Source organism: Amblyomma mixtum, chromosome 3 (genome assembly GCF_055824585.1).
Source record: "Amblyomma mixtum isolate Tamu chromosome 3, ASM5582458v1, whole genome shotgun sequence".
Lineage (NCBI taxonomy): Eukaryota > Metazoa > Arthropoda > Arachnida > Ixodida > Ixodidae > Amblyomma > Amblyomma mixtum.
In genome coordinates this window covers 168,223,713-168,249,616 of record NC_143014.1, presented here as the reverse complement: position 1 = coordinate 168,249,616, position 25,904 = coordinate 168,223,713, and the positions used below count along the sequence as shown (strand labels likewise).

The 25,904-nt window shown below is 43.1% G+C and overlaps 1 protein-coding gene across 1 annotated transcript; it reads left to right on the top strand.

Annotated features, from left to right (window-relative positions):
* The first annotated feature begins 192 nt into the window (after positions 1-192).
* Positions 193-23,297, top strand: LOC149352641 (RNA helicase aquarius). Its single transcript, XM_089581837.1, has 5 exons — positions 193-4,237; positions 6,255-7,205; positions 9,062-9,301; positions 18,138-18,464; positions 23,163-23,297. The coding sequence occupies exons 1-5, from the start codon at positions 1,400-1,402 to the stop codon at positions 23,205-23,207; spliced, it is 4,401 nt and encodes a 1,466-aa protein (XP_089437963.1). The 5' UTR covers positions 193-1,399; the 3' UTR covers positions 23,208-23,297.
* The last annotated feature ends 2,607 nt before the right edge of the window (positions 23,298-25,904 follow it).

Sequence of the window (25,904 nt, the reverse complement as noted above, 5' to 3'; positions counted from 1 at the left end):
AATATGCAATCAAAATTTGCTTGTCACGTTTTCTTCGGCTTCCTTAATGCAGACAGGGTTGCCGTTGGTGGATACTTTGTGCCAAATTGGCTACTTTTGAAACCTGTCTAGCGATGAAAATTTCAGGTTGGCTCCCTGGCTACTTCAAACTTTTTATTTTGGCGCATTTAGTAGGCATTTTTTTTACTCGCAGCATCCTCGCCGGCATTGTCGGTTCGCTTCGTGGCACCTCCATAGAGAACGATATCTTTCTCTATGGCACCTCTAGTACAGCGTTCTACCAATATCTTTCTCTACCGCTAGGCACGGCTAGGTGGTGGTGGTGAAAAACTTTAATATTCAAAGAGAGCTTGAGGGTTGAAAAACCCTGCTGCATGGTCGGTATCCTTAGTCCGGGACACCGCACGACGAGGCCCCGTCTCGCGCCCGCTTGACCAGAGCCCTTTGGGACTCCAGCGTGGAGCAGTTGAGGTATAGTTCACTATAGTTGAGGAGGGCAGTCTCCCATGCCTCTCGGGTGGGGGAAGGGGAAGGTGAGGATTCTGAGTACATGCCCACACCATGTGAAAGATATCGCAGATCTCTCCACAGTACGGGCAGCGCCCATCTGTGTTCGGATCGAAGTGTTTTGCTATGGCAGGACAGAGAAGGGTTCCTGTCTGCGGCTAGGGTAGCTATATATATGTCGCTTACATGCGCGCACGGCGCGACGCTAAAGAAGGTGACATGATTTCGGCAGGCCAAGGAGCCGTGGTAGAGCGCTAGCTGCTTCCAGTTCTTGAGGCAATTGGCGGTACAACTCTTCCAAATGTCTTGCACTTCGGAGGCTGCATGCCATCAATCCTGATCACAAAAAAAGCGCGATGAGCCGTGAATGCATACTGAAGCTGCCGCTGCATTTTTCATAGATGTACCTTCAGAAATGCGGCAACTGCAAACAATAAGCATGAACTTGATCAGACATCATGTTTGAGTGTATGGCACGCAGTGGCCGGATCGTACAAAGACACTTGCAGCGAATGGCCTTTTGTACATCTTTGAGTTTCCAACTCTGATGCTGCACGCGTGTTCTCCTGTGATAACATGGTAAAAAAAAGAGGTGCGAAACAAAATGAAGCTCGACTGCCTTAGGCTAAAACAGCTCAATGTCCTACTGGGGGTTGTTGGCTAGAACGTGTTGCAACGAACCTGTGCCTTCAAGACCAAGAAAAAGGGCTCAAACGTTGTGCTTTTTATTCCGTTTCTTGCGTTGATTTAAAATGCTAGCAGTTATTTTTCTTTTATATAGCGCACAAATTTGGCGCTAAGATTGAACAGTACGGCTACTTTTGGCTACTTTCAGCTCAAGTTTTGGCTCCTTTTAAAATGTTCCCAACATGCGGCAACCGTGAATGCAGGCATGGCGGCGTTTTCGTCGTCGCTGTCACGTTCGGGCACGGCAGACACAATAACAAAACTCGCAGAAGATTATTGGGTGCCTCACAACAAATCATCATGGAGGGAATACGACCCGAAGGTAATTGTGGACATATACCAGCAAGAAATTATAGGATCTGGCTTTGCGATCCGCAAAGTCATGCTGCTTGAATTCAGTCAGTACTTGGAGAACTACTTATGGTCGCACTACGATCCTCAAGATGCATCGGCTGCTCATTTGATGTCGATTGTTGTCATGGTGAACGAAAAATTTCGTGAAAGAGTCCCAGCATGGCCGACATTTATTGCAAGACCAGACCATTTCCCGTCTTTCTTTCGAAAAGTCATGGAAAGCGCATTGGACGAGAACTTCAGTTTCTCTTTGCAGGAGCAAACAGCACTCTTGGTGTTCCTCATCAACTGTTTCAACAGCATGGAAGTGAGCTTGATCCGAGAGCAAATTCAGCGTTTGGTCTCGCTGTCAGCTTGGAGGACCCTTTTGCCAGAACGAAGAGACTACGAGTTCAAGCGCTTTCCGAAGTTGAAAAAATTTTGGGCTTACATTGACAAAAACGACAAAAAGCTTGACGAGCAGGCATACAAGGACCTTTTGTATGAGCGAGAGTTCCTTTCACGGTTGATTGGCCGTTTCTTTAAGTACTTAGAGTCTGTGCCAGCTGCAAAAGATGTTCCTGAGCTGGACAAACCGGCTATGGAGGTCGTCCACTACTGCGAGCGCTTTCTGGAGTTGATGACAGACCTTGAAGCTCTTCTTCCAACGCGGCGGTTTTTTAACACTATCATGGACAACTCCCACCTTGTTGTCAAGTGTCGACTGTCAGCACTGTGCCAACGCAACGAAGGCAGGCTGTTTACTCAGCTTTTAGACAGACTGAAATTCTACTCAAGGTTTGAAATCAGTGACCAGACAGGAGAAGAGCTCACAGACCATGACATGATGCAAATTCATTATGACAACATAACAGCTCTGCAGAAAGCAGCATTCAAAGACTTCACTGACCTGCGACGGTTCTCATTGTCAAATGTTGCAAATGTGGACACACGAGAGAAACTTCTGAAGCACTTTGGCTCTCTGAAAACTGAGGATCTGCATAGGCTTGCTGCCTCACTGTTCTTGGTGCCACCACTGAGCTCGGAGAGCAAAGAGTCGCCTTACAGTCACACCTTTCTTGAAGAACTGCTGATTTCTCGACATGAGAGACGTCAGTCACAGTTGGAGAGCCTGAATGAAATGCCCCTTTATCCTACAGAATCCATCATATGGGATGAAAATGTTGTTCCATCAGAATACTTTTCTGGGGAAGGCTGCCTTGCGTTACCTAAGCTCAACTTGCAGTTTCTTACTCTTCATGATTACCTGCTCCGCAATTTTCACCTCTTTCGGCTTGAGTCCACATATGAGATAAGACAGGATATTGAAGATGCAGTCAGTCGTCTGAAGCCGTGGAAAACAGAGGATGAAGGGGTCATGTTTGGGGGCTGGGCAAGGATGGCACAGCCCATTGTCAGTTTCGCTATTGTGGAAGTAGGTAAGCCAAACATTGGAGAGAAACAGCCTTCAAAGGTTCGTGCAGATGTCACTGTCCACCTCAATGTGCGTAGGGAAATAAAAGCAGAGTGGGAAGCTCTTAGGAAGCATGACGTCTGCTTTTTGATCACTGTGCGTCCTGCTTGTCCCCCAGGCACCCTCTACAACTACAAAGAGCCCTTTGTGCCTCAGGTAGGCCTAACGTATGTGCGGGGTTGTGAAGTTGAGGGCTTGCTTGACCTTAATGGAAGAGTCATTGAAGAAGGGCCAGAGCCAAAGCCTGTGCTGCCTGGTGAAACAAGGACATATCGTGTGTGGATGGACTGCAATCAGTATAAGATTGACATGGATCACAATGTGAAGGGTGGTGAAGATGTCTACGACACATTTAACATCCTGATGAGGAGGAAGCCAAAAGAAAACAACTTCAAAGCTGTTCTGGAAACCATCAGGGACCTGATGAACACAGAGTGTGTTGTGCCAGATTGGTTGCATGACATTATACTTGGTTATGGTGATCCAGGTGCTGCGCACTACTCAAAGATGAGCAATCAGATTCCAACACTCAACTTCAATGACACATTTCTCAATATGGACCACTTGCGGAGAAGCTTTGAAGATAAGTGCGACATATCTGTGGACGTTAATGATCCACGTTTGCTTGTGCCACCTTTCAAAGTGACATTTTGTGATGTTGCACTACAGCAACAGACAGCCCTAAAACAAGGCTCAAGAAAAGGGAAGGATGGTGCAGGTACTGATAAACCAGCAAGGAAAGACAAAATCTTGGTCACCCCACATATTACTCAGATTAAGGGACCATATTCAAGTGAATGGACAAAGAAGAATGCTATCCCCTTCACTCCAACACAGATTGAAGCCATTCGTGCTGGTTTGCAGCCGGGCCTCACCATCATTGTTGGCCCACCCGGAACAGGCAAGACAGATGTTGCTGTGCAAATCATTTCTAATTTGTACCACAACTTTCCAGAGCAAAGGACTTTATTGGTCACTCATTCAAATCAGGCACTAAATCAGCTTTTTGAGAAAATCATGATGCTGGACATTGATGAAAGGCACCTGCTTCGCTTGGGCCATGGAGAAGAGGCACTGGAAACAGAGAAAGATTTCAGTCGCTATGGCCGAGTTAACTATGTGTTGGGAAAGCGGCTGGAGCTGCTTCAAGAAGTCAGCAGACTCCAAGATAGCCTCGGTGTAACTGGTGATGTCTCGTACACCTGCGAGACTGCTGGGTTCTTCTACCTTTACCAGGTAAGTGAATGGCAGTTATCTTTAGCAGTTGTAGCTAACCAAGACACCTAGAAACATGGTTATACTTGCTTGGTGCTAATGTTTTACTGACACAAAAACGTGGCTGTTGTCCTGCTTGTTTAGGTTGCCTGTATACTTAACAAGTGGGCCAAAGGTACATGCCAAGTGGAATTTAACTTTTAATAAGTGTCTGTAATATTACTGACTTCAGTGAATGTATTCTTGTGGTCAAGCGATTTCGTACTAACTTTCATTAGGTTTTTCTCAAGTACTGAAGAATTGTGCTTCACATGGCTAGGCAGTGAGTTTTCATTGAGAGGTCTGCTTAGTCACCTGAAAGCCTGGTAGCACGCAAGCAGTATTATTGTGTGCATCTCGGACACTGCTTCTGCTTCAAACTTTCAGAAGCAAAAGGTGTTGAACTTCATTCTTAATGAAGTATACACTTTATGTGAAATATTTAGAGATTTGTAATTGTAGCTCTCCTTCCCCAATGCCATTTTAGTTGCACTTAGGGTGCTATTCATCTGCAGTCAGAAGACTGTGAGCTGTGCATTAGAGGAACTGCGGGAGACATGCTGAGATAATGTACAGTCGTGAGTGCAGGCTTGTCTAGAGTGCTAGAGCAGTGTGCTGTAGAACAAAGAAATGAGATGTCTGTGTGCCTTTGCTTGAGTGCAAGCATTGTCTGTGTAACCCCATACCTACTTTAAGATTTCGCTCCCTTCGCGCCATAAAGAACTGCACAAGTTCTCTATACAAGACTGACAGAAATATTCAAGTGCGTCGCTATTTCTTTATGTGGTGTTAGAGTAACTAATAAAGTGTTACATTTGATTTTAATATTGGTTAAACAGCTATATACATGCATCTTTAGGACTGTAAATGGGCAAGCATACCTTAAAAAAAATGAAAGGCATTTTTTTTCTGTACTCACGGTCAACTTTCTGTGGCACTGCAGCTAAGGCTAGGCAGGAAAGGGAAAGAGATGGGCCTTTGTCCTCATCCTGCAAATGCGTGCCATAAGTGTGCAGCCAGTAAATGAGAGTTGTTGCCCTTCCCTGGAAATTTAAAATCTGAAGCTTTTGCCTACACAGTGCCTTGACCATTGCTTTCTCCCCTCCCACCTAATCCTATAATTGCGAGGGGTGGCTCATGGGGTTTCATTTCTTGTTGTGTGCCAAAGAGGGGTACAATCTCTCATAGAAACTTATTGGTCTCATCACCATTGTATTCAGGATGATATTCTGCCATGGATGTAACGACACTTGCAGTTTAATCATCCAGCCTTGACTGAAGAGCGACAGAAAACTATTCACGAGTACAGCCATCTTAAAGGAGTATAAACACCTAATTTTGGTGGTATGTTTTCTTTGCAGTGATGCAGAAGGCATTATTATACATTAATCACCATGTGGTATTTCCTACGAGCGCTAAATAATTTATAATTGAATATTTTTGGTCATGGTGTTTCAGTTTCAGCAGCTCTGTGACGTCAAAGTTCCGTATAGGTCCCATGAGGCATGGAAAAAGCTGCAATATAATCACTGCTTCTTCATTCGTTGTCATCACGGCTCTTGAGGCAGGCTGGCTTTAGCGTCCTAGTGAATTAAAATGATGAAGCAGCCATTATGTCATAGTTTTTTCATGCCTCACGTGATCTATGCAAAACTCTGATATCACAACCATCGTTCGGCTGTTGAAACCAAAACAGCATGAGAGTAGAGTCGATTACAAATTATGTAGCGGTCGTAGGTGAACATCGCATGGTAATTCATGCATATTAATGCCTTAAGCATTATTACAAAGAAGGAAACACACATCCTAAAATTAGGCATTAACATTCTTTTACTCATGATGAGAACAAATACTTTTTTTGAATGCTTATATATAAAGAATGGTTACAAAGGCTTTGCACAGGGTGATTATTCTTCTGGACATCACAGTTTATTTCTTATTACTCTAACCAACCTGGTAGGGTGCAATTAATATGCCTTGTCTTTTTTTTTTTCCTTAGGTTTTGTCTCGTTGGGAAGAATTTCTCAGCAAAGTGAAACCGGGTGCTGCTACCAAGCCATTGGCCCAAGACATCCAAGAGCATTTTCCATTTGGCAAGTTCTTCAGCAATGCACCACAGCCTTTGTTTCATGGTCAGTCATTTGAAGATGACATGGAGAAGGCACAGAGCTGTTTTCGTTACATAAAGGACATTTTTGATCAGTTGGAAGAATTCCGAGCATTCGAACTGCTGCGCAGTGGCCTTGATAGGTCACGTTACCTCCTTGTCAAGGAAGCCAAGGTGATTGCCATGACATGTACTCATGCAGCACTCAAGCGCCGAGAGTTGGTAGATTTGGGTTTCAAGTATGACAACATCCTCATGGAAGAGTCTGCCCAGATTTTAGAGATTGAGACCTTCATTCCATTGCTTCTACAGACGCCACAGGATGGTTACAATCGCCTGAAGCGGTGGATCATGATTGGTGATCATCATCAGCTGCCCCCTGTGGTAAAGAACATGGCATTCCAAAAGTACAGCAATATGGAGCAGTCACTGTTTACGCGCTTTGTGCGCCTGGGTGTGCCCGTGGTTCAACTCGATGGCCAAGGACGGTCGCGACCCAGCTTGTGTGACCTGTACAACTGGCGCTATCAGAACCTGGGGAACTTGCCACATGTTACAGAGTGGCCTGAGTACCGCACTGGCAATGCAGGATTTTGCTTCGACTATCAGCTTGTCGATGTCGGAGACTTCAATGGCATTGGTGAATCGGAACCAAACCCCTACTTTTATCAGAACCTGGCAGAGGCCGAGTATGTGGTGGCAGTGTTTATGTACATGAGGCTTCTAGGCTATCCTGCTGAACGCATCTCTATTTTGACCACCTACAATGGACAGAAACATCTCATACGAGATGTTGTTCGCCAGCGTTGCCAAGACAATCCCCTCATCGGTTGTCCACTGAAGGTAAGGCCTGAAAAACAAACACCTGCCAGATCTCTTGGAGAATTGCAGTAAAGTTCGATTGTGATTTTGCATTGCTGAGTAAGCTGTGTAACATCGTAATAAACCACCCAGCCATTCTCCAGTTTTTTTATTTCTTTTTTATAAAATATAAAAACAGAGGAAACTCCTGGTGACACCTGTGGCAGAAGCACAAGGTAGTCATGCAACATAATGATAGAAAGCATGTCTTTTTTGCTCTTTTGCCTCAAGTTTGTTGCCTTGACCAGCAGCCCATGCCATTAGCTGAGACAACATGTCAGCCAAGCTGATCAGATTACTGCTATCACACGAAATACCACTTAAAGGGAGAGAAGATGGTCTTAAAAAAAGTTTCTAGTAGTATAGTGACGACTGAAATTTTCAGGGAATGTGCTGGTTCTAAATGTGTCATTTAATTTATGTAAAACTAGTGTTTGTGCAGTTATGTAATATGTTATGCAACTTTTTGCCGAGAGCGTTTAAGAAATTTTGCGAAATGCATGCTGTTAGTTTTTCTTGACATCAGGAAATGCAATAAGGGTAAAATTATCATCCTGCATATTGTAGCAGTTGATTTGTAGGGTTTTGAAGTTGCCACTCCAAAGACAGGAGCGCAAACTTTTCTTTGCATCTCTGAAGTCGCAGCTTCAGAACCCTACACTTCAACACTTCAGCTGCTATGATAGGCAGATGATAATTTTACCCTTATTGCATTGCTTGATGTCAAGACAGACCAATAGCATACATTCCAGCAAGTTCCCTGCAGCAAAATTTCTTGAAAGCTCTTGACAAAAAACTTTCAGAACATGTTATACATGTCCACAAAGACTTGTTTTACATAAAATTAAATGACATATTTAGAATCAGCACACAAAATACACGTTGTCTGAGGGTTTGAGAATTGTGACATCATTAATGATTTTTTTTTTTTTCTAAGACCAGCGTCTCTCCTTGAAACTCACTCATCAGGGCTTCTATGATGGAGCAGCAGACAATGTCACGGGCTATGTTGAGAGCAGTCTCACGGGAAGTGCTTCTCTGTTAAAAAGAATGCATCTAAACGTGTAAAATGCAGAGTATGGTGCAGATACCATGAACTTCACTTACTGAAAGCATATGCATAGCGTTAGAAATTGCTTGGAGTGCCCCTTTTACCTAGAGCTTTACACTTGCTGAGCAGGAGCTTTGGCCGAGTTTTGTATTTTGATTTCTGTAAACTGAGTAGAGATCACCTTTTTTTTTTATTCATCTGTCATTCTACCTGCAGTGCTTTTCTGTTATCATTTTAGTAGGGGGTTACTGTAATAGGAATGTAATGGAAATGGTGAATTCGCAGCATGCATGTTCAGGGTATAAATTGAATCGTAAGGGCTTATTAAAATAGTGCAGGAAGTGTTAAAGAGACGATGAGAACAAATTGAAGTTGGCCTTTGTTGATAGATTATTGTGTTCTAATGACACTTTCTCTGAAAGTGGAGCTTTTATAAGCTGGAAAAGGTAAAAAAATGAAATACAGTTGTCGCCGCATCAGGCTGTTTTCTCAAGCTAACTGTGATGTGTCAAGACAGATTTTTGTGTCCGGCTCCCTGAGGCTAGCCAACATCATCATTCACTTTCAAACTGTGACCATGAAGTCCTTTTCATTGTGGAGATCATGAGTATGAATCGAGTGGGTATTTTTTCTTGAATTAGTGTGCAATGAGAATGCTAGCCGAAAACTAGCTGAAATTCATTAAAACGATAGTGTTTTGGTTATGCTCAGTTTAAAAAGTGGGTAATATGCTAAGTGGTATTGTAATCTGCAAAATATGGCTTCTTGTTTTGTGCCTTTCCATCAGGTTACCACTGTGGACAAGTACCAAGGCCAGCAGAATGACTATGTGCTGCTGTCATTAGTCCGGACGCGAGCTGTGGGTCACCTGCGTGATGTGCGCCGACTTGTGGTGGCCATGTCTCGGGCACGCTTGGGCCTCTACGTGTTCGCCCGCATATCACTTTTCCAGGATTGCTTTGAACTTGGCCCCACATTCAACCTTCTGCTGCAGAGGCCTACACAGCTCTGGTTGGCACCTTGGGAGGTATGTTTGACCAGAAATCTTTTCCCTGTGTTCTCTTTCTTTTATGTGCAGGAGCCAAAACAATTGTATTGCTTTGGCTGACTGTGTCCAACCTAGCATTACTGTACACGTGGTACGGCTGTGGCAAATATACTGTGAGGTGGCATAGTTGCAAGCTCTTTTCATTGACATTTGTTCGTGTAGCATTTTTGGTAGTGCTCCCTAATTTTGCAGCATGTTTTTGTCATTTTTTTTCCACCCATTTTTAGTTGTAAATGTGGACATTTTACTTTTGTTAGTGGGTTTCATGCTGTGTAGTCTGCAAAAGGAATGAACATAAGAATCGGGAAAAGTATTCTACCTATGAACAAATGTAATGTTCTTAGTTTAAAAGTGCTATTACTGGGTGTATATGTTTTGTGCTTCGTGCGAGACTTCTGTTAGTTATGCACTCATAAATACCTTTCTTGCAGGTTGTTTCATAGTTACTTGTGTGAAATGAATTAGATGAACGACATATTTCCAACAGCGTCCTTGTTTGTGTTGTCCCCGCAGTAGCATTTTGTGTTCAGCTGCTTGCATTTTCATTACAAAAACTGTTATTGCTATACGTCGTGCACATGGCGATGGTTGCGCCGCCTGTCACCAAGCCCACAAAGCATGGGTGGGCTGTGTCTACCACTTTTCCCGTCTGTTTCAGAGCGCTTTCAGGGCACGCACGTATGTTTTGATAGCTTAGATCATGTTGGGTATTGATTAGTCGTGTACCTACTACTGTGTAAGCTTTCAGTGATGTAAAGGAACTTACTTCTTCGTAACTGGCTGCTCAAAAACTTTTAAAACTTCCCAGAAACACGCTTGTGTGACCTCTCCGCTCCTTTGCCTGACTGCGGTAGATCGTGGCTATTCGATGAGAAAAATAAAAGTTTATGTCGTGTTCAATTTGCACACTAAAGTGTTATTGCCTTTCTTGTATTTCTGTCTCCCCCCATATTCAGTGATCGTTTTCATGCATATTGGCCCCGAGATCAAACAGAGTCGCCACCTTGCGGCGCAGCGGCGAACCCTCCATCGTGTGGATGACCGCTTGTGTCATCTGCTAGCCAGCATTGTTTATGTGTGCGCGTGCAGCAGACATTTCTCGTGACTGTTGTTTAGTGCGCTCCTATTTCCATGTTCGCCTCTTACGCTGCAGTCAAGACAATAATTGTTTATATCCAGCATGTAATGCTGGATCATGACATCCTCCGTTGGTCTTTGGCACTGCAGGTTTTTTGCTGCGCAGCGTCTTAAACACAGAGACGATGGCGTTAAGTGCCGTTTCAAACCACAACGAAAAGGTCGCTGCCGTCCATACAACTGAATGCAGCCGCCCAGTGATTGTATATTGTTGTCATCGGTTTGAACGGGCAATTTTATGCCCTCTATTTGCATGATCAAGTTGTTACTAATAAACTTTAATGCTATTACGCGTCTGCCACATCGCAACAGTGAGAAAATTTTGCCCCAGAAGAGTGCAAAAACATTTGAGGATTCACATCATGCCCAGTGTTTAAATGTAGCAGCAAATATTACCCGGTCAAACTAGATAGAGGTACGCCATTGTCGGCCGAGTAATGTTGGTACTGAGCCAAGTGCCAGTGTTCTCCCGGGTAAGCTCATTGCTCCTGACAAGTAAAACTAAGAGAAGAATACGAGCAACATGTGTACTACGTCAGTCTATGGAGCAGAATATAATAGCACTGAATATCATACATGCTTAGCTATCTTTCCTTTCATATGTGGCAGTGTTTGCTTGGCGAGGAGTATTAAATATATCTTGTAAGTCGCACGAATACGAAGACAATCAGTATTTTTTTGGGGGAAATCGAATTAATATGTGGTTCCTGTTTTCCAAATATCCCCAAATCTATGTTTTGCATGAGGCCGGCACTGCCGATAATTACAGTGCTAAAGAAATCTTATTCCCTCAAAGCTGCATGCACGCGCCTAACCGCACTCACGCGCAGTTTCTGTATATAGTGTCTTTGCAGCGACTAATTCGTAGCTTACCCTTCAACGTATAAAAAATTAATTGCTGAAGCTCCTAAATTTTGGGGACTGTAATAACCTTGTCACACGGCCAAACTGTTATTTTAAACGAGTGACACTTGCGTTTGGAGTCACTCGCGCAGCATCACACGATTGCCTACACTGAAATTGGCTGCAAAAATCAAAGCCTAGCTATAAGTTCGGCGAGCTCACTCCACGTGGTTGAAACTTTCTTTGCACAGTAGACGCATGAACAGTCAGCTTTCCTGTGCGTTGAAAATTCTTGTGCAATTCTGGCATGATTTACTTTGGGGGAACAGCTGTGAAAAGTGCCGGTGTCATCTAGCCAGACCAGATATGTGCGCTCACCATCTGTGGACACACCTACCGGACAGTGTGCTGCTACACTTAATCTGCTTAATCCTCAGCTCAAGAGCGCTAGTGAACCAGACTGTATCTTTCTTGGGGCAGGTCAGGGCAGAAAGTACGTGCTCAGAAAATGCTAGCACAGCAACTAATGTATCGTCCCGAAGTTCGCTGTCTCTGTATAACCAGTGAAGCGCCTGTAGTGGAAGACAAGCACAGTGGCGTCACCTTATAAAAGTGGAGGGAAAGTGCTTGATAGTATGTTTCTGGAACGAGTACATTTTGAATGGCATTTATCTGCTATGTGTAGCACCATGTCTCACCACAGTGACAGTTCATGAGGCAAAACTCAACCGCTGGCAGTCATATTAAATCTACCTGTCTGACACCCGTACAACTATACCATTTCTGTGAAGTTCTGTGGCACACGCAGTGGTGCGCACATTGGTAAAAAGGTGAAGAAGAAACCAAACTGTTGTTAGGGAAACGTGACTTAATAAATATATCAGGCCTGTAAGTGCGGCACAAGAAAAACGCCCGCCAAAACGCGAGAAAATCATAAAATCGGGGTTATGCGGTTGTGTGCCAGTCCCAAGTGTCCATAGAATCTGCACCTCTTTTACGACGTAGCGTTTGTGATTTTGCACTTTTCTGTGCTAGATCGAAACATTTTGAGAAGTATATCACTCATCCATTGTAGAGGGCGCATTTTCTTCGGGAAAAAACGTCCCGTAAACTTGGAAGCCAACCGCCAAACGTACGTTTCAACGGGCGCCTCCCGCTGCCGGTCCACACTAGTGGAAAGATGGTGCCGCCACCTATAGGCCGGTCTCGCTGCGAGTAGTCGCCTCGTTATGGCTCCCAATTAAGATGCAAAACAGGCGTGCTGTTGGCAAATGCGACAGATCACCGGCCTTTCAATGTAAGTGCGCTTTTAAAGAGAAAAATTTGATGCAAGATGCTGAGCCAGGGGCGCGGAGCCATGTTGTGACTGGCTCACTGCTTCCGTATGCTTCGAACTATTAGTTGGTTATGTCAAGAAGCAGGTGACAGCTTAAAAGAATGCACCATACAAGACCACATATCTGCACCAATTGTGGCACTGACTGTCGCTCCACTCTTAAGTTATGCCTAAATGCAGTCTGTCACTTTAAAATTATCGATCGACGCTGTCCACTAAGCACATGTTGATAAGCTGCCAGGCTGGCCGCGCTGTCCATCGTCACGGCCGCTCGATCTCGAGCGGCTGTGTTATTGCGCTCGTACTTGTAAGCGCTGTCCTCTTTCTCATGACATTACATCGCTTCTGAGCGCTCTGTACTGTGACTTCGTGGTGGTCCAAGAAGTCTGAACTTCAGAGCTATGATGCATGTAGCTACTGCAGATTGTCATGCTGCCCAACGAGTGTTTTATGCCCCATGCTCAGTTTTACAAACTTTGCACAGCTTCATTTGCTTTGTTACTGCTTAGTAATGTTGCTGGACTCTATTCATTAGGTCTGTGCATGAGATGGAATAGGCCGGACCGGACTGGACCAGCCTTCCCAGGCTGCACGTTAGATATTGCGCGCCTATAAAGTCACCCTAAGCCACGAAGCCACGTGAAGCTACTGTACCTGTCCTTTAAATGCAAACGCTAAAAAAGAAATGGTTTGCCGTGGTCAGTTGGGCCCCGTTTCAGTGATATGTCTTTCTGATATTATCTTAGCCGCTTGCCCCATAATGAGCATGCATTCATTCCGCACTTGTAAAGAGCGAACACTTCATATATGCGCATGGCAGACCAATGGAAGATAATGGTTTGGTTTATTGGGGTTTAATGTCCCAAAGTGACTCAGGCTATGAGGGACGCCGTAGTGAAGGGCTCCGGAAATTTCGACCCCCTGGGGTTCTTTAACGGGCACTGACATCGCACAGTACACGGGCCTCTAGAATTTCGCCTCCATCGAAATTCAACCGCTGCGGCCGGGATCGAACCCGCGTCTTTCGGGCCAGCAGCCGAGCGCCGTAACCACTGAGCCACCGCGGCGGGTTGGAAGAGAATGCTTTCATCAGAGCGTCCGTTTCTGTGCCTTGTCAGGCTGATCGTGTCATCCACCAGCAACAATTAAATTACTGTTGTTACTTGAATAATAATAAAGAATTTGAATATTTAGCTTTTTCACGTTAATTGCAGTACTGCAAGCTACATACCTACAAAATGTACTGCTAACATTCCTTCAAGCGGTGAATATAGTGGTGCACGTGGAAGTGAGGCTTGTTTCATTTTAGTTCAGCAACAAATACATAATTACCACTTAAGGAAAGCGGCAGTTAATTTTGCTTGCGAATACTTAAGTGCTTTTGTTTTTCCCAGCTTTATTATCGCTACCTTTTCGCAGCCCCACACCTGTGTCAATTAATCACAGGTCCATGCCACAGCTTCAGTGTGCCAAAAATTTACACTTTCAGTGTAAACGGGCGAAAGTAGTTCACATGGTAAACAAATGAGAAAGATTTCTCATTGGCAAATGCCTGTCGGCAGAAGTGGTATACTGTGATCAGCTCCTCATCCAGCAAGGCTCGGCGTCACGCGCCTGTGGCGAACACTATTGTCCCTGTGAGGTGTAACATCATCTACATGTCCACTCTCATGCAGTGCAATTCCCTTGCGCATGCTTTTGCCGCAAAATTAACTCTGCGGGATGCCCACTGGCTCAGATGACGCAGGCGTATCTCGGCCAAGCTTGCAGTGGCAGCAGAAAGCTGCAATGAGCGGCCTGCCTGCAGTTCCAACGGCTGCCACTAGGAGGCTTTCAGTGGCTCCCTTATAGGCGGTGCACACGGCGTCAAGCGTCTGTCCATGAGAGATTGAACACTCATGTCCGATCAACATTTGTAATTTCAACGAAAAAAATATATAATAATGGAAGTGCACCGAGAAGAACATGTCTGAGCTTACTTAAAAAAAAAAAAATTTCCCTGTGCGAAAAAAAAAATTGCGAAGCCAACTTCGTGGACAGGCCGGTTTTCCGCAGTTCTCAAAACCTGAACTTTGGGCCGCTATAGAAATCAATTGCTTGCACCCAATTATCCTGATATTTTCCTGTCGACACTCCGCGTATAGCATAATGACGTGATGGACATAATTTCGTCTCCGATGTTGGGTGTCGAGTAAAAAAAAAAGATAAACACAACACATTTTGAAAATGTTCAAAGTATGGAGGGGTGCATCTCCACAAATTTGAAAAACCCAGAAACCTGAAACGTTGAGATGTGTTCTGCAAGCAATAGCCATACTTTTTTTGGAATGCCAGGTAGGATTCCTTCATGTTCGAAAATGCATTCAATAGTGAGCAAAACGCATACACTGCCAAATTTTGAAAACCATTTACAAATAAAATGCCATCTTCAATTCCTTTCTAATTTTCAGAAATGATGCTTCAGAACATGTCCAGTCGCATACTTAAAAAATCTTTTGAATTGTTTTTGTATTTGTGGACTTAGAGAGTAGCGAATGTGACCCTTTTAGCAGGGTTGCTACTACTACTTGAGCAATGGATTAGAAGGGTCTGGTCCCAACTTCAAATGACTGTAAGTGGTCAATGAGTAGGGATAAACCTTTGTCACACTGACTTTAAAGAGGCCCTAAGCACTATTATAATGATTTTCATGCAAATATCCACTTATATTTGTAGCTTCATACTATTTTATTTAATCTTGCAATGATAAGTTTCGAATAAAATTTGCGGCTGAAAAGATCTAAAAGGTGTCATTTCAGCAAGGACTAAGGACTGATGGTTCAAAGTGCCTGCTAAAAGCACATATGCCATGTCGCTGTTGCCATTTCTTGGCGGTTCAAAGTAGTTAGCTTTGCTGTGGCTCCCTGTACATTGTAGCTGTGAATTGTGGCAACACATTCAAGAAAATTGAAAGTGTCCCACCGGTGGGCCACGTCGCACAGGGATTAGGGCTCCAGAAACCGCTGCCGCAATGAACGTGTTAAAGAACAAAGAATCTTTTTAGCCGCAAATTTTATTCCAAACCTATCATTGCAAGATTAATTCACAGTTCTTTTCTATCCACTGACCACTTGGCTGTATGAAGTTGGAACATGATCTTTTTAATCTGTTGCTCAAGTGGTAGCAGCAACCCCGCTAACAGGGTCACATTCGCTACTCTCTAAGTCTGGAAATACAAAAATTACAAAAATAGTGCAACATTTTTTTTAAGTATGCTATTGGACATGTTCTGAAGCATCATTTCTGAAAGTTAGAAAGGAATTGAAAATGGCCTTTTATTTGTAAATAGTTTTCAAAAATTGGCAGTGCATGCAATTTGCTCGCAATTGAGTGAATTTTCAAACATGAAGGAATCCTACCAGGCACTCCAAAAAAAGTATGCATACTGCCAGCAGAACACATAATCACATCTCAAAGTTTAAGGTTTCTATGTTTTAAATACCCCTCAGTAGTTTGAAAGTTTGAAACCCCTCAATAGTTTGAACACTTTTCAAAAATGTGTCTTGTTTATCTTCCTTTTTTTACTCGACACCCATCCTGGTAGACAAAATTATACCCTTCACCTCGTTATGCTGTTCATGGAGTGTTGACAGAAAAATATCTGGACAGCTGGGTGCAAACAATTTCTTTTTATAGCCCTCCAAAGTTGAGCTTTCGCACATTGCAGAAAACTGGCCCATCCACAAAGTTGGCTTTGTTATTTATTTTTTTCGCAAAGGATTCTTTTTTTTTTTTTCCAAAAAGTAAGCTCAGATATATTCTTCTGGGTGCACTTCCATTATGATACATTTTTTTTCATTGAAATTAAAAATGTCGATTGGACATGCGTGTTCGATTTCTCGAGGACTGGCCCTATAGTTGGATACAAGACAAGAACAACGCAGCTTTTCCCCGTCAAAGGATCCACTTCCAGCCCATGGTGTCCTCCGATTCTCAAGAACTTGCTAGCATGACAATGCAGGGAGTGGCAGATGAAAGGGAATAGTTTCCTCCTTGCATTGGCACGCTACTTTCATTTGCAGGCTCATGAGAAAAAAGGCGCTTTTTTCTTGACTTGCATCCTACTGTAGTTGATTAAAAGCATCTGTCATTGGCTATTTGCTCTGCCATTGATGACATGTTTATATCATTCATTGCTTATTTATAACCATGTGGCCAACTCATGCTGCCCCTTGTTGTCACATGAATGCAAGAATTACATTTGGCATACGGTTGAGTTACGCCTATGGAAAAGAAAATTACAGGTGTAACATTAAGAGACAGGAAGAGAGCAGAGTGGGTGAAGGAACAAACGCGGGTTAGTGACATCCCAGTCGAAATCAAGAGGAAGAAATGGGCTTGGGCAGAGCATTGAATGCGAAGGCAAGATAACCAATGGTCCCTAAGAGTGATGGACTGGATTCCAAGAGAAGGCAAGCATAGCAGGGGCGGCAAAAAGTTAGGTGGGCGGATGAGATTAAAATGTGAATGGTGGCCGTGGCTGGCATAGGACAGGGTTAATTGGAGGGATATAGGAGAGGCCCTTATCCTGCAGTGGGCTTGGTCAGGCTGATGTTGACGAGTTTATTCATGGTGCAGGTTCAGATGCACTGTGGGCGTCAGTTTCTCTAGTTTTCAGCATTTGACATCTTGTGGTACTTTCATGCATGCCTCAACGCTGGTCATTTTGCCTTTTAAACATATTATATGGCGCTGAAAATTTCAAGAGTGTGTGGGTGTTTGTGTATTTAAATTGCTGATACCTTCTGGACAACTTGAAAGTAACTAGTGAAGTTGCTTACTTGGTTAACTTATTGAATAGATTGATGTGCTTTGTTGGGGACATAAATTTCATCGTACGACATTCATTCATGTCACATCACACCATCATCTGTGGGAACCATTATTCCTTCCATTATAGCCATTGCATTGTAGCATGTTCTTCCTGTAAATCAAGAATTGGTCATGGATTTAGGTACGCAGTATCAATTTTCCCAACATTGTCCTTACTTATGTATTCATTTATTTATATACTGAGAAGTGGTGGGAGGAATCGCACAGCAGTTATGGGCAAGGAGGCAGGGGGAGTAATGTGCAATCATTATACATCAGTGCAATGTTCCCTGAAGTGAGCAACAGGGGAATTCAGATAATGCATTACAGCTTACAAAAAGTGGCAAATTTGCACCTGTAAGCTGAATGTGAACAGGTCAGCTGAAGCGAAACAAGCAAAAAAAAAAAAAGCACTATAATCCCAGAAAAGTGACATCACAGTTGTTTATGGCTGCAGCCAAGTCTCTATAATTCAGACTCTGAGGCAACAGCAAACTAGTTCGTAATAATGGGAGCCTTTTTAATATCATTGATGTTGACAAGACAAGAGTGTCTATTAAAAAAAAAACAAGTCTGTGCACTGTGTCATGAGATCAGTATTTTGATGCAGACACATTGCTGCTTGTGGTAATCTCTCAATCATTGCAGGCCTACCCTACAGCACGTCCAAACAACGTGCCCCCACAGGGAGAACCATATGTGATCACAGGCATGACGCAGATGGCCCAGTTTGTCTATGACTTCTACCAACAAAGGCTAGATGCCCTCACAGCCCAGCTAAAGGCACAAAAGGCAGTCTACGAGAAGCCACCCATGACAATCAAGGAAGTCCCGAAGGAAATCCCCAAGGAAATTGGAGAAGGAGAACTGGTTGCGCCTGAAAGCCAGCCTGTGGAAGCTATGGACGTGGAAGCCACGGGCACTGGAGACACAGGCAGTACACCTAGCATACAGCAACCCAGTGTTGTGAAAGAGGTAAGGACCCAAAGCAAGGTGTCGGGGGCTAGAGTTGTCATTCAAGCAGTCCTGCTTGCCAGTGTGGCAGCACTTTTTGCTTTCAGTTGGTTGCTTTAAGCCTGTTTCACATGCAAGCGAAAACCCTAGCGAATCCTGCTGCCATGGTGCAAAAACCTGGTTTTGAGTTGTCAAGGCAGTGAATGGCGAGGTTCCGACAAGTTGGAAATTTTTGCGGCGACACGGCGCTCAATCGCTCATTCGCTTGCATGTGAACCAGCCTTTAAGATGGTTTGGTTTTGGTTTTTTCAGGGTTTAACATCCCAAAGCGACTCAGACTATGAGGCACACTGTAGTAGAGGGCTCCGGAAATTTCAACCACCTGGGGTTCTCTAACGTCCACTGCATTGCACTCATAGCGTCCACTGACATTGCATAGTACACGGGCCTCTAGCATTTCGCCCTGTACAGCTGGGATCGAACCTACGTCTTTTGGGTCAGCAGCCAAGCGCCATAACCACTGAGCCACCGCAGCGGCTCAGTTGCCTTAAGAGGCACTGCAGTTATGGTTACAGCAGTACTAGTAGTCCCTGCAGTCTAGTTACAGTTATGGAACTACGTTGTTGAGGCCACACAGAAGAGCTTTAGCGTAGTGAAAACACTAGATGTTCTTTGCTGCTTCCTTGCTCCTCATCTCCTTGCCTTTTTTTGTTTCTCATTATCTCGAAGGCAACAGATGCAGCTGCAGTAAACGTGCATTCATTGTAACTCCTTTTGGCCACACCTTAAAAGGTGGGAAACAGCGCAAAAAACATGGACCCGAAGAAAGTGACCTTCTTCCCATCCACATTTTTTGCGCTGTTTCCCTCCTTTTAAGATATACACCACCTAACCCAAAAACAGGCTTTATTACACTTTTGGCCACAGTTTTTGTTTGGTGTATCTGAAATTTATTGTGCTTCATTTGGATACTTATACATGTAAGAAACCTGTTTTGTTCTTGGGTACCATTAGGCATTGAAATGTGTTTACAAACTTGTGTAACATGTTCAATTAGCTACCTACATGAGTTTCCCTCTTGGGGCGAAAAGGGTGTGTTTTTGACTGCTTGTACAGCATGGAAGAATTTAGGACAAAACAGAGCATTTTATGCTTTTGTACAAAAATCGTACAGTTGACTATAGAGACTGAAGAAACTGGGTCGCATTGAATTACTGGACGGCAGTGAGAAACAGCTTTATTTGGGCTATTTAGGTCATGTTGTAGCCTTGTTCTTCTTAACTCATGGCATTGTTTGGTGCTCTAGTATTTTATTCATTTTAATTTATACAACTCTGTGGGCTTGTCTTTTTCTCAACACAAATGTCCCCACAGGCCATTTTTGTAGGGCATGTGTCCAATACATGCGTGCCCCTCCCCCAGCCTTTTCTTTACCCGCTATATTACAGATATTGACCACTCTGTGATTGTTTATAGCAAACTGCTTCATTGTTACAGGCAGTCATTTTTGATTTCTTATGGCATTTGTGGTGGGACCACGTATCTGCATGCTCTTTTTTGCATGTGTCTGGCAGGAGGGTGTGGAAGCAAAGGTGAATAGGGTTCCTCAACACTTCTTGAATGCTGCTGGGTTTCGTTTAAAGGCTAATTTGGGGCACCTTTATTTTTTTTAACACAATAGGGGATGTTCAAAATTCCGCAAGTGCACTTTCCCACGTAACTCTGTTGCCAAATACAAGATAGCCGACTTCTCTATGAAAAAACTGCGTTGGCTACAGGACAGGCGCTAAGGGTGTGGATAGAATGTAATCAAACAAAAAACTAGTCTTGCTTTGTTTCAGCTGGAAACCTGTGGTCAGCCATCTTGAATTGGGCAACATTGTTATGAGGGAAAGCGTGCTTGCAGAATTTTGAATATCACTGTGTCACAGAAAAATCGGCTTCGCCATCGGTGTCGGCATCGTTAACTGTAAGCAAAAGATCCCGATGGAAGCAAAAAATTAATAAAATTCAGGAACAGGGCAATGAATGCTCGGATTGATGCCAAATTTCTCAGGGAGGTTCCTGTAATCAAAGGAGAGTAATGGAACTGAAAAGAAAATGAGTTAATTTGGGTTTGGGTGGGAATCGAACTCAGGACCTTCGGATTGCGAGACGGGCGTGCTACCCATAGGCCATGAAGGCTTGTTGGTTCTAGCTGTATAAAGGTGGACCTGGTAAATGTGTTGTGGTTTTTCGCTTAGTGAACTGTACTTGAATAATTATGAGTATGCTATTTAGGAATCAGGTCATTGTGAGAGTTTTGAATAGGCAATGCAAATGAGATCCGTTAACGCTATCGCTTTCTGCTTTTAAAGGCAAAGCTTAAGCGTCCCAAAAGTTTTTTTTCAATCCGTAAGCATTTTATGTCCCATTAGCACAAAAGCCAGCGGTCATCGCAGACCATGGCACGACATTTGGATAATGCAGTACACAATGTACTATGTCACAACACATGTAAGCGAATATCTGTAGTCATTAATGGTGAATCGTAATGTATTATGACCTATGTGACTCATACAACATATCATGACTCAGCACTTGACAAGTAGCATAATGTAAGGTATATAGAGTTTGTACGTAGTATGCTTAGCATGAAGCATACTCATGACTCATAATCATTCTGCAACGTATCATGATTCGGCATTTCCGCCGCCTTCTATGGCATGAAATTTGGGCTATGTAATACGGTGGTGTACGATGCCGTAACACATGTAAGAGAACATGAATGATGAAACCTAACATGCTATGATCTATGAAAGTCATGACTCTTAGTGATTCTGCATTGCATCATGACTTAGCACTTTACAAGTAACATAATGTAAGGTGTAGAGTTTACAAATTATGTATAGTCATGACTCATAATGATTCTGCAACATAGCCTGACTCAGCGCTTTACAAGTAGCGTACTCATGATGAATGACTCAGCAATTCTGCAATGTAGCATGACTCAGCGCTTGACAAGTTATGTAATGAAAGGTGTGTAGAATTGTAGCCATGTCTTGTAGGTGTATAGCCATGCCTCGTAGTCATAGTCATTCTGCAATGTAGCATGACTCAGTACTTTAATGGTTTTGCATTATCACACGAAAGCAGTCTTAAGTGTCTCTGCCGAATTTTTTTTAATCTTCTGTAAATTCGCATTACTTCTTGCAGTCATGGTCGTCATTTCACATTTATTGAGGTCTCGTTAGAGTCCGACCTGGCTGTGGTGGCTACAGCCCAGAGGAGTATGTGTCTGCCCTGTTGTGCATCAGTTGATCTTTTCTTTTTTATATGTATACACAAACTATTTGTATTCTGTACTTTTATTTCAGAGTTTATTATTATTATTATTTTGCATGATCTGCACAATTTATTTTTATTGAATGGGCCTTGCATTTAAATACCCTTATCCTTGTGACAAATAACCCATTGCTTGCAGTATTCCATGGAGCTCTTGAAATAACCTCAATAAAGAACCCAGACCTGTTGCTGTGTTGGCAGATCGTTATGTCTATTCTGACAGTGAAAGCACTCAAAAAGACGAACGACAGAAAAGGAGAGACATACAAAGCACTTGGTATGTCTCTCCTTTTCTGTCGTCCTCGTCTTTTTGAGCGCCTTTGCTGTCAGAATGGAAATTATTCGTTATGTCTAGCCTGCTTTTATTCAAGTCTTATTTTTGCATCTCGCTGCTAAGTTCATTATATGCTGGGCCCTTCATAGTAAGGTTTTATTCTTTGCTGAAGTTGGCTAGTGAACATGGGCTGCCATTTTTGAGCTCAGATTCTGGTACAATTCAGGTTCATAAAAAAAAATGTTTTTGTATTTTTCTAAGTGGTTTGGGGGGGGATATGTTTTTTTCCCGCAAACGTGGGTCATTATTTGCACTCATTTTTGTGCGGGGCATAAATGCTCTATTTCTTGCTCATTATTTTCATTAGTAATCTAGAAATGGCTGGTGGCACAAAGGAACTGCTTTCCAAGTATGTTTTTTTTTTTTTCATTTGTTGCAGTTATTTCGTCATTACATTACTATTCCATTGTGGAGCACTGTAATGTCTGTGCTAGAGTTTCTGTGTCTGTTTGTACATGGGGAAATATTCAACGTCACTGCAGCCATTCAAACTGTACAATAGCCTTGGAGCAGGATGTTAGAGTGGGTAGTGTTTCATTCAATGGTGCCATTAAGACTTTGGTCAGACTGAACAGCGTACACAGGACGAGGACACGGAGAAGAAGTGACAAGACACGAGCGCTGTGTCTTGTTGCTTCTTGCTGTGTCTTGTCGCTTCTTGCTGTGTCTTGTCGCTTCTTCTCTGTGTCCTCATCCTGTGTGCGCTGTTCAGTCCTGCCATGCACCAACTAGCTAAACTCTCCGTACTTCTAAAGAATTTGGTAAACCTCTGTATTCTGGCCTGAACCTTCTAAAGCTTACTTTATGTACTTAATCTCTGATTAAGCCATGCCACGAATAACAAGGATTAAAAAGCATAAAAAAATAACCATGAGAAAACACTGTTCTAGTATGATCATAAGACAGACATTTTCTTGAAGGTACATTTCCGGGTAGACATCAGGGTTGACCAGATTTTTGAGAACTCTGCTCAGGGTGCAATAATAGGGTGAAAAAGTATTTTACATGAAAACGAAGGGCTGTAATTATATGTCATACCTAATTTGTTTACTATTTTTCAGGTCCAGGAAATGGAAAGCGACTCAAGTGACTCTGAAGAGAGATAGCCATGAGAATAAGAAGAAAGCATCTAATTGTCATTTGTGCATAACTGAAAATGGCGTCATTTTTCATAAATACAGCACTATCACCCATTGCTCTAGTTGTATTACTAGCCCAAATCTTTTGGCGCCTTTCTACAGAACATTTGTTTTGTGACTGTTGTCAGGTTCCCCTGTGTTGTAAAGGGTACAGACATCTTCTCTTCTTTGCAGTGATGCGTAAGACATTACTATACATGGATCCCCATGTGGTATTCATCCGTGACCGCTAGATGATTTATAATTGAATTTTTCTCTCATGCTTTTTTGGTTTAGGCTTCAACAGCTTTGTGTGCTGGAAGTTCTGCAGAGGTCACATGAGGCATGAAAAAAACTGCAATATAATCGCTGCTCCTTCATTCGTTGTCATTCCTGTTCTTGAAGTGGGCTGACTTTAGCGTTGTAGTGAATTAAAACAACGAAGCAACGATTGTATCGCAATTTTTTTCATGCCTTGCATGAACTATATGCAACTTTGGCATCACAACATTCTGCTGTTGAAACCGAAACAGCATGAGTGAAAAGTTCGATTATAAATTATTTAGCAGTCGTAGGTGACTACCGTGTTGTAATCCATATTTACTAGTGCCTTACGCATCATTAAAGAGAAGAAAACGCTTACCCAAAAATTAGATGTCTGTACTCCTTTAATTGTAAAGGTTCCATTAGTTCGGCGATGAAGTGGCTAGGCACTGCAAATGGCATATACAGCAGATACCGTATTATAACAAGTACCACTGTCACACGGCCAGTTTTGCTCGGGATCGAACTGGATGCATATCTAGTGTTGCTGCATTGGCTAATTTAATCACAATCAAACTCAATCCCAAGCCTGTTCCTGGCACACGATCGAGATTTTTGATCCCGATCAAAGGCTTGCTACCCTTGTGCTCCTAAACAATCAAAGTAAAAATAAAACATACGAAAGGTTTTCTATAAGAGCTATAAATTTCAATGTAGCTTTTTATATTGCTCAGGGACTTTATTTTCAAAATTGTGTTAACACTGCCAACACCTACCTGGGTACTTAGTAAACAAGCACAGCACCACTTAGGTGGGCTAGTAGTATGGCGTTTGGTGTGCGTTTGTGACGGAACCTGCTGTAGCTGCATCTCGACAATGTGACTTTTGATCAGAAGTGTTTGTTTTGCTTGATTACAAACCCATCTTTCTGTCGCCATTTTTATGACCATGAATGAATGGATTTTATTGGCATCTGCTTTGAAGTGGGGCAGTGGCTAACGCCATCTGTTTTGTTTGTTTATTGGGGTTTAATGTCCTGAAGCAACTCAGGCTATGAGGGACGCTGTAGTGAAGGGCTCCGGAAATTTCGATCATCTGGTGTTCTTTAACGTGCACTGACATTGCACAGCACACAGGGCCTCTATAATTTCGCCTTCATCGAAATTCGGCCACCGCGGCCGGGATCGAACCCGCGTCTTTCGGGTCAGCAGCCGAGCACCGTAACCACTGAGTCACCGCAGCGGGGCACGCCATCTGTTTTAATAAATTAAAGTGGTTGTTTTAATTAATCCATACCTGTTAAGATTTCTAGTCCTATTTTGATTTTGCACCATTCTGAACTTTTTTCTTCCTATGTTCTAAGCTATTATTTTAATTTCTGTGAGGATTTGCGTTTTTTTTTTCATTATGCTGTAACACCATTATAGTCGGATACAACTTAAGTCTGCAATGAAGCTCCATCAACATTCAGCCTCCACGCACAGAATTCCTCCATGACAAAAAAGTAGTCTGCTGGATAAGCGTTTCTTGTTACCTAAACAAAAAGCTTAACACAAGAAAACGATTACGAGCTTTAGAATTTTGATAAGTGGATTGTTTGATATAGTCAAACATTAAAAAGCTGATTTCATTTACTGTTACGATTGGCCAGCGGAGTAATACAGAATGCCGCGGACAGCGGCCCAGTGTTAGAAACTGCTGTTTTTTAAGTTTTATCCTGCTATAGGACCCTGTAGTCATATACAACTTCAGCCTGCACTGAAGCTCCACTTACATTCAGAACCGCCGCACAGAATTCGACCATGACAAAAAAGTAGTCTGTTGTTAAAACTTTTCTTGTTGCCAAAACAAAAAGCTAATTACAGAAAAAAAATTTTAAGCTCGAATTTTGATACCTGGCTTGTTCAGTAAAGTCCAACATTAAAAAGCTGTTTTCATTTCCTGTTGTGATTGGCTGGCGGAGTAATACAGGACACTGCGGAACGTAGCCTAGTATTAACAATGGCTGTTTTTTTTTTTAAGTTGTAACCTACCATAGTCTTCTCTTGCTCATCTCTACTGCTATTGCGTCAAGTTTGTTTTTTTACGCTATCCCTGAAACCCAAGAGCTTCAGGAAGGCCGACCATGCTGTCCTTAATATCTGCATGTATAGACAAGCGTCAGGCCGTGACGTCACGGGAGATGCGGCGGCGCTGGAGTCAGCAGTGACTTTCGTTGTGTAGGCAAAAGCCGGTACCGTGTGCCTTGGGTATGCCATGCTTGAGCGTTTTTGAACGCATTTTGCAACATTCCGGCGAGCTGTGGTGCGGGTGGTTGAACAGCAACGCTGAAGAAATGCAGCGGCACAAGTTTCCACAAGTTTATCGCATTTAGATATGGGCCAAAGCGATGCGCAGCGGCCGTGGAGTGGGAAATGTTCG